The 15,094-nt window shown below is 38.1% G+C and overlaps 1 protein-coding gene across 2 annotated transcripts in view; it reads left to right on the top strand.

Moving 5' to 3' along the window:
• Positions 1–7,980, top strand: part of COL14A1 (collagen type XIV alpha 1 chain) — a 248,731-nt gene extending 240,751 nt beyond the window's left edge. The window contains exons 47-49 of one of the 2 annotated variants that reach the window (XM_072603195.1): positions 3,635–3,712; positions 5,054–5,209; positions 7,003–7,980. In XM_072603195.1, the coding sequence (XP_072459296.1) occupies positions 3,635–3,712; positions 5,054–5,209; positions 7,003–7,064 (296 nt within the window). In that variant the 3' untranslated portion in view covers positions 7,065–7,980. Of the gene's footprint in view, positions 1–3,634; positions 3,713–5,053; positions 5,210–6,121 lie in introns of both variants that reach the window. The other variant, XM_072603197.1, reaches the window with a different exon arrangement.
• Positions 7,981–15,094: the final 7,114 nt, after the last annotated feature.

Raw genomic sequence — 15,094 nt, 5'->3', positions numbered from 1 at the left:
GCATAAAAGGACCAAGTGTGCCCTGTGATGTTGAAAAAAACGGGTCAGCGCATGTACTCCTACTTGAGCACGCTCCGATCCATCCATCATCCTTGTCACAAAAGCAAGGGAAATCAGCGCTATATCTAAGCAAGAGGGAAAGCATACAAACAGGAGCCTGTAACCATTAAGGATTTGGAACAAAATAAGAAAATTGAGAACCCAGTCTAGAAGAGCCCAGCATTTGCAAGGCCCTAGCTGCCTGGCCTTGGACAAGCTAATCTCTTTTAGCCTCAATTTCTCATCTGTATAATAGAGATGACAGTCCCAGCACTTCTTATATTCCAGGGTTTTTATGTTTGTTCATATTTGTTTGCTTTTTAATTCCTCCATTTAATTGTGAGCTTCTTGAGGGCAAGAATTGTCTTTTGCCTCTTTTTGTATCTGCAACGTTCAGCACATTTCCTGGCACACAGTAGGATTACAATCTATTGTATCCAACCTATTTTTCCAATCTTAGCATCTTTTACAAATTCCACGGTCCACCATGATCTTCTTTCTCTTCCTCACATATGACATTTAATTTCCTGTCTTTGTGCCTTTGCTTAGGCTGTACCCGCTGCCTGGAATGTACTTATGCCCTCCTTAATCTGCCTCTGAGAATACCTGATTTCTATCAAACCACTGTTCAAATATTACCTCAAAGGCCAGGTCTCTTCTGATACTTCCTATTCCTAGTGTATTCCATCTCCATCCAACACTTGATATGTACTCTATACATTTACGCATCATTTTATTAATGTTGAGAGCTCCCCTAAGGAAATACTTTCATCTGTAACATAAGCTCTTGACTAAGGGACAGAGGGTTGTGATTTGTTCAGGCTGACCCAGCCAGTGTGAGAGGTGGAATGTGAGCTCAAGTCTTGCTCTAAGTAGATGATCAACAGACAGATATTTATTCAGTGCCAGGGGAACCCAGACGGCACAGTGGATAGAGTATTAGACCTAAAGTCAGGACGACCTGAGTTCAAATCCTGCCTCTGATGCTTGCTTACTAGCTATGGGACCCTGGGAAAGGCACTAATGCATCTCAGCTTCAGTTTCCTCATCTCTAAAATGGGGATAATAATAGTACCTTCCTCACAGGGTTGTTGTAAGTATCAATTGAGAGTATTAAATAGATATTAGCTGCTACCACTACCGTTAATGCTGCTGCTACTTAGTAGGCATTGAGCTAAGCACTGGGACTATAAATATGATCAAGCAAGACAATCCTTGACTTCAAAGGGCATCCATTCTAATGGGAGATGAACTGGGGATCGTACTTGAACAGCTGTGTAGTATGGATATGGTGGGGAAGTGGTTTGAAAGCCTAGTTCCTGGTGGTAGAGAGGAAGCAGAAGAGGACATAAAGGAAGAGACACAAAGTGTCATTGAACAATAAATGCATGTGTGTGTGTGTTTGTGTGTGTGTGTATATATATATACATACATATATATTTATATATATCTTGTTCTAATAAAATCCATTGCTACATAGAACCCCATCTAACACTGATTTAGCTTAGACCCAGTTGAATTTTCCATTTGGGTTTACCATTTCATAGCCTCATCTTGTTTTTGTTTTGAATCTGTTGCATAATCTTTCTACAGCCTATATAATAGTCTGTTCAGCAAACCAGATGTAACAATACTGGCACATATAGTCTCTATGTATTATTTATTTGTACAATTGATTTGTACCTATGAAAATCTTCAGTTTATTAACAGAGGTCTGTTAAATGGAAAAGAAGCATGAATTGGTTTGGATTTTTATGGGACTGAATCATCAAAATCAAGCACAGACTTTTCTAATGGTTCCAAGTTTCTAATGGAAATTCAAACTTTTCAAAACTTAGCAACTTGTTTATTTTTTTGTTCTGACAGTTGTAATTCGTGTCTTTTGCAGATACGTGATAATGTTATTTTATAAGGAAATGTCAGAGGCAATCATTTATGATTGTATATTATTTGCGGTGTGCCAACAGTACACACGCTACATGAGCCACACCCTCTGTCCAGACGGGGTCTATGTCCCCAAGACCTGTGATCAAACTTAGATAACTTTAGAAACACGAAAGCGAGAAGTTGGAAAACATAAGCAAAGAGGGGACACTACATTCTAAGTGGGCCAGATTTTCACTTTAATCTCAAAGTCTGTTGACTTTAGAGAACTCCTGAGAAGTGGGAGCCTTAGCCATGTACTCTACAGTCTAGTCAAATTTTTGTTTGTGTATCTTGTTTGGCCATCTTAATAGCTAATAATATTATATAAATAATATTTATCTATAATATATTTTATATAATATACTTTATATATTATAAACATATATAAATAATAGAATAAATAGATGAATAAAGAGAACTAAATAAATAACTAAAAGCTAATATTTATATAGCTCTTACTACATGCCAGGCTCTGTGCTCAGTGCTTTACAAATATTATCTCCTTTGATCCTCACGATAACTCTGGAAGGTAGATTTTATTATTAGTTATTCCCCAGTTTACAGATGGGGAAACTGAGGCAAACAGAGGTTAAGTGACTTGCCTAGGGTCATGTAACTAGTAGGTATCTGGGGTCACATTTGAATTCAGGTCTTCCTGACTCCAGGCGCCAGCTCTGTGCACTGTGGCGCCACCTAGCTGCCTTCTTGTTCTTCATGCACAACTCTTTTTCCATCCCTGTGCATTTACACAGGCTCTTCCTTATGCCTGGAATGCAAACTGTCCTGACCTCTGTCTCTTAGACTCCCTAGTTATCTTCACAACTCAGCTCAAGCTCCTCGTTCTACATGCAACCTTTCCTAATTTTTCCAGGTGCTAATGCCTCCCCAGAAATTGTTTTTCATATATTTTTGTACATACTTTTATGCATACATGTTGTCTCTCCCGTTGACTATAACCTTCTTGAGATTAAAGACTTTCATTTTTGTTTGTGTATCTTCAGTACTTAGCATGCTATCTAGCACATAATAAGTGCTTGTTGTTTGAAAGTGAGGATGTGTGTGTGTGTGTGTGTGTGTGTGTGTGTGTATAGTGGATTTTTCTTAATTAAACAAATATATCTTCATTATCATCTCTATGCATATGATTATCAGGTCTATGTATCTAGCCCTAACCTCTCTCTTCTTTGGGCAGCTAGGCAAAGCGATAGATAGATTGAATATTGGGTCTGGACTCAGGAAGACCTGAATTCAAATGTGGCCTCAGCCATTTATTAGCTGTGTGACCTTGGGCAAATCACTTAAGCCTGTTTGTCTCAGTTTTCTCAACTATAAAATGAGCTGGAGAAGGAAATGGCAAACTCTTTCAATGTTTGCCAAAGAAAACCTGAAATGGAGTCACTAAGAGTTGGACGTCACTGAAACAACTGAACAACACGCGCACACTCACACACACACACACACACACACACACACACACACACACACACACACACACACACACACATGCTTTTTCAAAACTTTAAACTTACTGAACTTTAAACTGAAATCTCTTCCTCTCAGGCCTTTTCCTTATTTGTACCTGCCCTTCTTTGGCTACTGAAAACCTTTAAAACTTCTGTAAATATTCTGCCTCTTCTAAATAGCGTTCTAATGGTGCTTGTCTCAACAGGTTTATCAGGTGTCAAGGGAGAAAAAGGAAATCCAGGCATTGGAAGTCAAGGACCCAGAGGCCCCCCTGGACCTGCAGGTAACCTATGCAAACTTTGGCAGGCGGCAAATTCTTGTACTTCCTTGTCATTCCAGGCTGGGGGAAGCTGTAATGTCTATCTATTGTCTGGGCTACATTTCCTCTATGTCTCATTCAAATGACTGGGTTAATAGAGGGAAAGCTGTGTGTGTATGAGTGTAAACTGAGAAACTCCCAAGCATTTATCCTCATTTAGCCAAAATTACCTACGCGTAAAGTTTATGCAACGTGCCAGGATGGTTGTGGTCTTATGCATCTGATGTCGAGTTTGCAGCTTTCTGTATATTTTTCTTGTCTTCTGACGATAAAATAGGCTCTCCAGATTATAGATAATGTTATATCTTTAGTCTGATTGAATTAAAATCATTATGGAGTTTTGGTTTTTGGCCCTGATGATGGCTTGGAAAGAGTTCTTTAGAAGGAATGGCCTTCATAGCACATTTTGGAGTAAAGTAGATTTCCTTATAATTTGGCTTTAAAGGTTTCATGGTTAATTGGAGATTTCTTGAACCAGGAGAGAACTGTACCAATTAATCTATTTATTTAACAAGTTTTTATTAAATGCCCACTATGTGCCAAGCGTAACTCAATTAATTGTTTCATTCATGTATTGATATAAGTACAGTGAATGAAACAATCCCTACTTTCAACTTGAAGACCTTTCAAACACTTTGGATGCAGCCTGAGTGATGGCCTCAAAGCACCTTTCAGTTCAGAAAATCTTAATTCCTTCAAAATTTTCACTGAGCTCCACTACTTAGAGACAGCTGGTGGCACAATAAGTAGAAAGAGCACTAGGCTTGGAGTCAGGGAGAATTGAGTTCAAATCTGACCTCGGACACTTACTAGCTATGTGACCCTGGACAAATCACTTAACCTGCTTGCTGTATTTTTCTCAACTGTAAAATGAGCTGGAGAAGGAAATGGCAAATCACTCCAATATCTTTGCCAAGAATACCCCAAATAGGGTATCCTAGGATTCTTATACAATTAGAAAACAACAACATTTTGCTTTATGAAAAATACTGTTGGTCAAAATGTACTCCTTTCTCTTAGACAGTATGGAAGATACTAGTTAAGAATGAATTTTGCTTTTTGCTGTCCTGAGATGATTTAGACATTTGCCTAAAGGATAAAGGGAGTACTATAGGCATTTTCATTGCATTTTCCATTAGCAAGGAATGAACTGGGAAGGAGCAGATGCAAAGTAAAGAGCATTTATATGCAAGGAAGAGAAAACTGAAAAGCAAGTTTGTTTATTTCCATTAGCAGCTTTAGTTTACTTTCCTAAATAACGTGAATGCTAACAATCAATCTAATTGTACATTTGTGTTCTCACAGGACCTGCTGGTGAGGGTCGAACTGGTAGCCCTGGGCCACAAGGTTCACCTGGTCCACGAGGTCCACCTGGTCACCTAGGTGTACCTGGGCCACAGGGACCTTCAGGTCAACCTGGCTACTGTGACCCTTCTTCCTGTTCCAGTTATGGTGTTGGAGGTGAGTATGGTCTACAGTGACGGTGGTAATGGACTGTGTGTTATGGGGGAGGGAGAGAAAAGACACTGAACAAGGTGAGTGGGAAGTACAGTTCAAGTTTAACAAAGGCCAGAATCATCTGGGGAGATATCCTGAATGATATAAAGTATATATACTAGGAATATATATAGCCCTTCAAATATAAGTAGCCCTTCAAAAAAATTTCAAAAATAGATAGAAGATTAAAAAGAGCAAATTTCAGTTTTTCTTTCCTTCCCTCTTCTCAGTCATAGAATATTCAGAGAAGTAATTGGAGACACTGATTTTGTAGCTGATAATTAGAATGGATTGGTAGGAATCTTATAGCTTCATCCTTTGTTGCCACTCTGATATAGTCAAGGACTCTTGGTAAGAATGTTCATAATGGAGGAGAGCCTCCCGCCAGTTGTCAGCATAATGAACAGAATTACCCTAATTTCATTCATGGGATTAATTTATTACTGCTATTACCACTTCCACTACTACAGCAACTACTACTGTTACATAAATATTAGGAGAATAAGAATAATTTTAGCAAGAAGGCAAATTATTAATATAATAACTTCTCCTCATTACTAACTACTAAAGTGAGATCCTGATAAGTAATTGTACTCCTTAAACACTTCCATCAAATGCATGTTGTCAGAGGATATGCTGTGCAGATAAATGCTTTCAGGCATCATTTCACAAATGAAATTGTGTAAGGACCTTCATTGCTACAGCTGTAGAGAAGAGAACGTGCTTGCTTGAGTGTAATGTATCGACCGTGGCAGGACTATTAACCTTGGTAACTATGTGTCCAGAATGAAGCTTGTCTGATGTCTTTTTCTTTGTTGTTCATCTCCTCCTACCCTTGTTCCCACAACCCCTCGGACTGCCATTCTGTCTTTAAAGACGTGATCCCTTACAATGATTACCAGCACTGAAACCAAAGCCTTCTGTTGTGGTTGCATTTGGCCATGGATACAGAACTGCCATATTGACCACCACCACCAAAGCTTGACCCAGTAACTTGTGCACAGTCAATGTTCTCACACCACTAAACAAGGTTACCCATCACACTTGCCCTCTCCCTTTTCACCTCCACTCCTTCCATGCTTTTGTGGTCTCCACAGCATTAAGCAGCATAATGAGAAAAATTTGAATTTGATAAAACAAAAGCACAGCACAGAGACTAGCCAATACAGTTACAAAATTAAAATAGGCATGTCAGCCTGCCCAGTGTACACCCTCACCCCATCAAAAAAATTCACTCAGGAAACACATATATAATTAGGTTAGTGAAATCTGGTGTCTGATCTTTGCTGCTCATCTCTTGCCTGAAGTATGCAGGTATGGTGCATTCCTTTTCTCTCCTGGTGATGGTTTTCTGTTAACACTGAGCTATCCAGAAATTATTTGGGTCTTCCACTACTTTCCCACTTTCCCACTAACCTGCTTTGTTGCTTTCATAATCCTGCTAAATGTTTTCAGTGTTCCTTTTTATAAATTAAAGGGATACTATTTCAATAGTTGGCTGTGATGCCAGTTTCCTAATGACTGCTCTAATGTTTTGCTTTTTTCCTCTTTTGCTAATCATTTGCATCCTCTTGGTGGTGGTGGTGGGTAAAGGTGGGCACAGTAATCCAAGTGGTCAACACCTCCCTTGAATTCATTTACCACACTACTCATTCAACTCATGGCCCTGAGAACCTATGATATGATGGGGAACATTGAGTTTATGGTTCCTGGGTCCTGTTCTTGGCTAGTCTCATACCCCCAGTCTTCCCATCTAGCACCTGACCCTGATCAGCCGGAGTTCACACCTGTTCAAGAGGATTTGGAAGACCTGATCTGATGGCCCCAGGGAACCAATTATTCCAAAAGGAACTGGAAAATCCATTAAAAGAACTCTTAAAGTATTGTTATTAAAGGAGAATGTTGGTATATGATTTGTAAGATTCACTTGTAAAACTCTTGTTCAGTAAGTAGCCTAATTTGCCCTCTTAGAAAATATTTGCAGGGTGATATATTGTTATGATTATTATTGTTTAATAATGAAAACCAAAAAAGATAGTCTTCTTACTCTGGGTCATAAGAGCAAAACAATTAAAAAAAAAAAAGCCCTGTACATCGGCCAATGTCTTTAAAGAATGGTGCTTCCTTCTGCTGTTTTAAATGTATGCCAGATTATTAATGTTTTATTAGAAAAGTACTCAGCAAAGAATGCAAAATCCGTCTCCAACATTGGAAGTTTCCCCCTGCTCTAATAGACAATTTGAAATCCCAGAATTGAATAGTCTCAATTGGATTAGGGAAAAATGGGCCCCCAGAAGAAAGGTGGTAAAAGGGCATTCCAAGTTTACCTCAGGGACCCAATAAATGAACTCATTGACTGTTAGAAAGTCCCCCTCTACAGAGGGAATGCTGTCAGGAAAACACCATTTTGCATTGTGGGCCAATCCAAACCAATTACTTACCCCTGATATATTTTGCCAGACTCTCAGAACCAAGGATCTAATTAGCATATCTTTGCAGTCAATGGTTTTACAAACCAATATTCTTTTTTGTGCTTTGAGAAATGAATTGGTATCCTAAAACAGTGACCCTCCCTCAATCTAAAGAGAGATCTATATTTAATGAAAGAATTCTTTAGTTTTTGGTTTGCTGGGATTTCTTCATTGCATCTATACGGATTGGTGTGAACACACAGATAATTTATTGTTTACCTATTTCCATTCTGTTTTGTAAGCAAATAAAAGCTGTAAACCATATCTGAATGAACTTGTCTCAGTTTATTTTTCCTTAAACTTTATATTTAAGCCATAAAGAAAACAGAATCATCTTGTCCTGCTTGTGATTTTTCTTTGTCCCCCTTGTCTAATCCCATACTCTCATACTTTTAGACTTCTTTTTGGTTGGACCGAAATCTGTGATTTAATTGGTGTTGGGAATTCTCATTGAGGAAATTCCAGTGTGTGTTGCCACATGTTCTGCAATTTACTGTTTTATTCAGCATATTTCCTGGCTTACTGAGAGGTTAAGTGACTTCCTTAGGCCCACCTAGCCAATATGACCACAAAAATAGACTTGAATCCAGGTCATCCTGATTCCAAGAGCAGCTCTTTAACCACTTTGTTTATATCTTGAATTAATTTCTCTTGCTTTTTCAGTAAGAGAAAATATCATAGAATCAAATGACCTCCAATATCCTTTTGATCTTCTTTATCTGATTGGTACCAGCTAATATTTATCAAATGTGGATACTGGTTTATAAACAAAAATAGAGTGAGCCTCATTAAACTGGTCAACATATAGTCCTCATCTGCTGGTAAAAGAGCCTCGCCCTGCTACACTATTTATTGTTCATGGGCTTTCTTATCTTATTTCACTTCCTTTGCAGAACTGGAATAACATCTTTCATCCTGAACAAAGAAATACCAGGTTTATATGCATCATCTTTATGCAAAGTGATACAATTTGATAGTTTGGATTTATGGAGGAGACTATAAAAGCACCTAAATAAAATAGCTAGATGTTGAAATGTTTAGAAGAGTGGACTAGTGTGCAAGGCAACAAGTCAACTAACTGACCATATTTCCCATCTGGATGTCCAACAACGTGTTATTCCAAGTTAAATGAATGTGATGAGTGATAGTTAATAGCTGTTTAGAGACTCTACTTTCTGGTTGGTTTTTGGGGGGGAGGTGGAAATATGGAAAGAATAGGAGTAGAGAAAAGGAACCAAATAGGAAGGAAATCCTGTTGGTAACTTGGAGGGGATTTGACTAATCAAGTATATCAGAAGGGTAATGTGGGAAGGAGAAGTTAAGGAGAATTTGAAAAACAATCCCCAGGTCCAAATTCTGATTCAGGTTTTACTACTGAATTCTGAGAGATGAAAGATCAAAGATACACACACATACACACACACACACACACACACACATACATGCATATGCATATATACACACATTTATTTATATACACATATATATATGCATACATGCATGTGTATATATACACATACAGTCACAAATATATGTGTATGTATATGTACATATATACGAGAATATATATAGTTTAAGGAAAATTAAGTTAAATAAAAGAAGCTGAAGGAAAAGATTGTTGGTGAGAAAAGTAAGAAAAGTGTGGAACCAATCATATTCTTCTGTCATATTCAGTCCTATCTGACTCTTTGTGACCCCATTTGGGGTTTTCTTGACAAAGATACTGGAGTGGTTTGCTATTTCCTTCTCCAGCTCATTTTACAGATGAAGAAACTGAGGCAAGCAGGGTTAGGTGATTTGCTCAAGGTCACACAGCTAGTAAGTGTCTGAGGTCAAATTTGAACTCAGGAAGATGCATCTTCTTGACTCCAGCCCCAGAGCTCTATCCACTCTGCCTCCTGGTTGCTCATGGAACAAACAGAGCACTAGATAAAGTGATAGAGTAGATTAGTGGGAGGGGAAAATTGGCTCTAAAAGTTTTAACCAGCTGCCTAGGATTACAGTGTAAATGTTCAAAAATAGTTTCAAGTAATAAGGCTGAAAATCTCAACAATTATGAAGAATTTCAGCCAGTGCGTGATTAATATCTATGTTCCAAATGGAGGACAACCTCTGTCCTAGAGGAGAATGTCAACCCTGTCTATAACCTCTAGTTGAGGGTGGTCAAGGATATAGGGGTGGTACCAATTTTTCAGTTGGCAATTATGCTAGGAGAAAGAGGCAGAGATAGGCCAAGGTCACCCAGGGATAGACCCAGGATCCTAGGCTTTGCCCTGACCATCCAGAATAGACTCCAGAGCGGGCAGTACCAAACAGAGTCTGCCATCCCATCCAAGATCTGAGAAAGAGTGGAGTGTGGGTGGTATACCAAATCCCAATCCAGAATGTGAAGCTGGTAACATTCTTCACGTTGTTAAAAAGGATGAAGAATTCCCAAAGGAAATAGAAGCAAGTCTTCAATAAGGGGAAAGAGTGGAGGGTTCTGAGGTGGAGGAGGGGAGACTTGACCCTTTTCAAGTTGATAGAGAATGGAAGTGTTCCAAAAAGGAGAAAAGGAAGGGAAAGGACACCTGTACAAGAAGAACCTAACAGTCATGTTTAGGCTCTTCCTGAAGAGAGGAGAGTTGGATGCTCTGAGGAGGAAGAAGCCATTCAGCCTCCCAGGAGTCACAGAGTTGAGTCCCAGAAGCCCTCAGGTGAGACATCACCTTGGCTCAGAAGAGGAGAAGTGTAGCAGCTCCTAGGCAGCTGAAGCAACGATTGTTTGACCTCATAACAGTTCCCAGATCCATAGGGTCATTTGTCCCTTCCCAATGTTGGGGTCATTCAGATGTCTCCTAACTCCACTGCTACGGTGGTGCAGATGCTGTTGGGTTCTGTCCATAGCTGAGTACATGTTACATACAGAGAGGAACTTAGACAATTTTGATAGATAAGTACTGATTTAGGATGAGTTTTGTCAACACGAGCAATAATTCCAATTTCATTCAAGCCTTTCACAGTCTGGCCACAATCTACCTTTTCAGACAGATCATGTTACTGTCCTTCATGTCCCTACCTGCCAGCTAAAGTGGTTTGCTTGCTGACCCACACCAGCACACCCTATGCACTTCTTCACAACTGTCCTTCAGAATTTTCTACGGAAAACCTTACCTGAGCCTTTAGGCTGTTAGTATCTATTCTTTCTTCAAATTACCTGGCATTTAGCATTTGTTTATTCTCTAAGAGAACATAAGCTGGGCAACTAGGTGGCACCTAGTGGAGTATGGGAGGATCTGAGTTCAAATCCTGCCTTGGACACTTACCAGCTGTATGACCCTGGGCAAGTCACTTTACCTGTGTTTGCTTCAGTTTCTTCAATTGTAAAAATACAATAATAATAATGATAACACCTCTAAAGCTTGTTATGAAGATCAAATACAATAACATTGGTGAAGCATTCTGTAAACCTTAAAGCACTATATATTAGTTGTTGTTAATTAGTTATTAATTCATTTTATATTTTATTATTTTGTTAATTAGTTATTGTTAATATTATTGATATCCTTGCAGAGCAGAAACTGTTTACCATTTTTTTATTTTGTATCACTGGCACTTAGCATAGTGCCTCCAATGTAAAGGTGATTATAATATGTAATATATATAATACAATATGTACATGTATATGTATATATAAAATGCTTGTTTAATTGCTCTGTCTCTCTGGTCTAGGTACCCAGCATCAATTCCAACGCAAAATGAAAAATTTTTATTGGCCACAAAGTTACACAAACCAAAAATTTGGGTTCAAAGGGGAACTTCTGGTTTTAGAATACTTTTGTGTTACAAAAAGTAAGAGCTAAGAGAAGACTTTTGCCAGAAAGCCTTTGTGTGACTGGATTTGGTTCGTTACAGCCCCTTAAGAAATTGTCATTACTAATTAAATTGTGCAGTTTCATAAGTACATGCTAAAAAGAGCTTTGAAGTTATAGATATTTAAGTATATGTATACATATATGCATACATATGATGGTTTTTATTAAAAAATTGGCTCCCAGATGGGGAGTTTTATCACAAAATTCTAGCAGCTTAGCTTTATAATACATACACTCTTTAATAGTTTCATGTTATTATCATTATAGAAAATGCCACAAAGCCCAGCTGTTAAAGCATGGTGCTGGGCCAGAATTTGTATGGTGTGAATTAAACAAGAGTTCCTGCCTTTCCAGAGCTTGTAGTCAAAGAGAGAATCAACACAGACATGGACAGAGACAGTCAGAAGGAAGGCCTCAAATAAACAAGGTGTTTACATTCCCTATAAACAAAGGGGCAAGTGCATTTTATTGGGTGATGAATGAAATGACCTCCATATTTAGGTAACACATCCAATACAACTGATGAATAACATTTCAATTTTCCCCTTGTATTTTACTGCACCATGGAAAATACAGACAGACAGCAGGAACATTTTTGACTTTAAGCCACCTTCACAAGCTAAATATATTCATATTCTGGGTGCAAACACCTAATTTCCCAAGCTTACTGGCAAAAGGCTTTATGATGAAATCTGGAAATTCCTCAATATTGATGTAAAGTGAATTCTGTACTGAGAAAAACAATAACTGAGCCAGTGAGGAACTAAACAGGCACAATTAGCAGAGAGTACATACATTCTGAGGTCTTCTCTGACGCAACTTCAGTAAATAACATAAAACTCTCTGGGCAGAATTTCTGAGATTCAGATAACAAAATCTTTGCTAACTTGGATTCAGAAGCAATATTATTTATTGTCATTATTTAAATGGACCCAATTCCTAACCATCTGTGTATGTGAAAAAAATATGTGAGTATTATATGTTTTATGTATATGTATACACACACACACACACACACACACACACACACACACACACACTGGAAATTAATTTCTTTCAGATGTAAAATTCACAGTTTCTCCTCTTACTGATCCTTTCCTGTGCTTTCCAAACAGATGGTCCATATCTAGTTTGGGAAGCATCATACATTTATTCTTTCTGAAGACATTCAAAGTTCCTTTGAACTCCTCCAATAGTCAAGTCTAGGTGCTGTTAGAAATGACTCTGTGATTTGCATTGGGACTATATAATCACTACCAAGAATACAAAAAACAAAAAAGAAATAATGCCTGTCTTCAAGAAACTTAGATTGGGTGTGGGAGGGGGAAGATGCTGTAATGCCATGATGCTCTATCCCACCAGGAGAAATGACAGTAGTAGAATTTACACCACCATTTTTAGGTTCTATAACATCTGCTAAGTACAGATTCTCACCTTCAAAGGCATTTTCTGACAGAATTAGAAATTTAGGGACAAGATTGGGGACAATTTTCTTTGATGGAGGTAAAAGTGGAGACTGACTCAAAAGCTGCTCTATTAACCATCATTCCATAGCTCCATCAAGGCAGAAATGGTCTATTAAATTAGTTCTGTGCCCTGTGCTTAAGTGCTTAATAAAAGCTTGAGAAATTCTGCATTCAAGGTTTAGTTCTTCCATCAACATCTCTGTGAAGGCTTTCCTGAACCCATGGCCTCCAGTTGTTTAATGCCCAATTCCTCCTCCAATTCCCTTGTGTTTGCTTATCTCTGTATATTCTATACACCTGTCCCATCACCTAGATTGTATGCTCCTTGAGGACTTGATGGGTTTTTTTGTTATCTCTAGCACCTCCTGGCAACAATGCTTGTTGAGGGGAATTGAACCATAGAGCCATATAATGTTAACACTAGAAGAGATTTTAAAGATCAGCTGGTCTAATCCCCTCATTTTATAGATGAGAACATTGCAACCCTGGGAATTCCAGCGTTACTTGCCTATCTCTTTCTTATTCTAAGAAAGTGAATAAAATATCTAAACCCTCTGATGTAGAGATTCTATAACTAAGCATATAGGATTCCCTTCCACAAGCATTTATTAGGCTCCTACCATGTGCCAAGGATCATTGGAGGTGCTGGAGATACAAAGAAAAACATGGAAGTCCCTGCCCTCAAGAAAGTTATCACTAAAAATAAAATCTCTATGTACACTAATATATTTATAATAGTACTTTGTGGAGTTGCAAATAATTTGAAACAAAGTGGATGACCATCAATTGAGGAATGTCTAAACAAGCTGTGATATACTGATATCTGACATACTACTGTATTGTAAGAAACCATGACCATGAAAAGTTCAGAAAAGTATGAGAAAACTTACATAAACTGATGCACATAAGTTGAATGAAAACTATACACAATGACTACATGTAAATGGATGTAGTGTCCAAATTGGCCTTGTAAATGTAAAGGGAATGTAAATTGAATGGAAGTGGAAATGGAAACAACAACTACACCAGAGAAACAATGCTATGCAATTACATTGATCAAGTTTTACATTACATTGATCTTCTTAGAGAAGAGACATAAGAAGTCACATCTTCTTTGCAAGTAGGGAACTATGCATATAATGTCAGATGTGTTAATTATTTTAGCTAAATTATTTTCCCCCTCTTATTTATTACTATAAAGTATGGTTTGGGTAGGTATATTTAGAAATGCAGGTGGTGGAAAAACAAAAGCTATTTAAAATTTATTTTTTAAAAAATTATTTGCCCCAAATCACATAATTGTCTTTTACAAACCTCAGCAGCCTGGCAAATCTCTGAAGGTGGTTTTGATGGGATCTGCTGCCACATTATTTTCCCTTCTAGAGAGCTGTCTGGACAGCTAAATAAAAACCTAAAGGTTTTAGTTATCTATGGAAAGAGTGAATTGCACATTACTTGTGAATCTCAGAAATCTAATTCTACTCCAAATTCCCATTCTTTTTCATCATAGCATTTAGCTAATTGCATCAATCAGCAACTAGTTATCAAGTCTCTACTGTGTGTCAAGTTACCATGCTAGGCTCTGGGGATACAGATACAAAGAATGAAACAGTCTCAATTCTCTGGGACCTTAGATTTCATTGGGAGAGACAACAAATGCATATATAAGTACAGAATAAATACAAATGAATATGAATGAAATACAACATGGCTACAGGGGAGGGTAGCAGGAAGTGAAAGGTTTCATGTAAAAGGTGGTGCTTGAGCTGCATCTTAAAAGAAATGAAATATTCTTTGAGATCTAGGTGAGTAGGGAATACAAGACAGACATGATGCATGGCCAGTACAAAGGCATAGAGAAGAGTGCTACAAGGAACATCACAGACAGAAAGCCAATTTGGACAGATCACAAAGTGCTTGACATTGAGGAATGCACAATGAGACTGGAAAGATGCAACCTAAGGACAAGATTGCAAAGCCCTTTAAAGTTAAGTGGATGAATTTATATTTTGTCCTAGAACAGGGGCAACAGGGAGTCACCGGAGTTTATTGAGTAGG

The sequence above is a fragment of the Notamacropus eugenii genome, chromosome 4, assembly GCF_028372415.1.
Source record: "Notamacropus eugenii isolate mMacEug1 chromosome 4, mMacEug1.pri_v2, whole genome shotgun sequence".
NCBI lineage: Eukaryota > Metazoa > Chordata > Mammalia > Diprotodontia > Macropodidae > Notamacropus > Notamacropus eugenii.
Note: the sequence above shows the minus strand (reverse complement) of the source record. Positions and strands in the feature narration are given on the sequence as shown.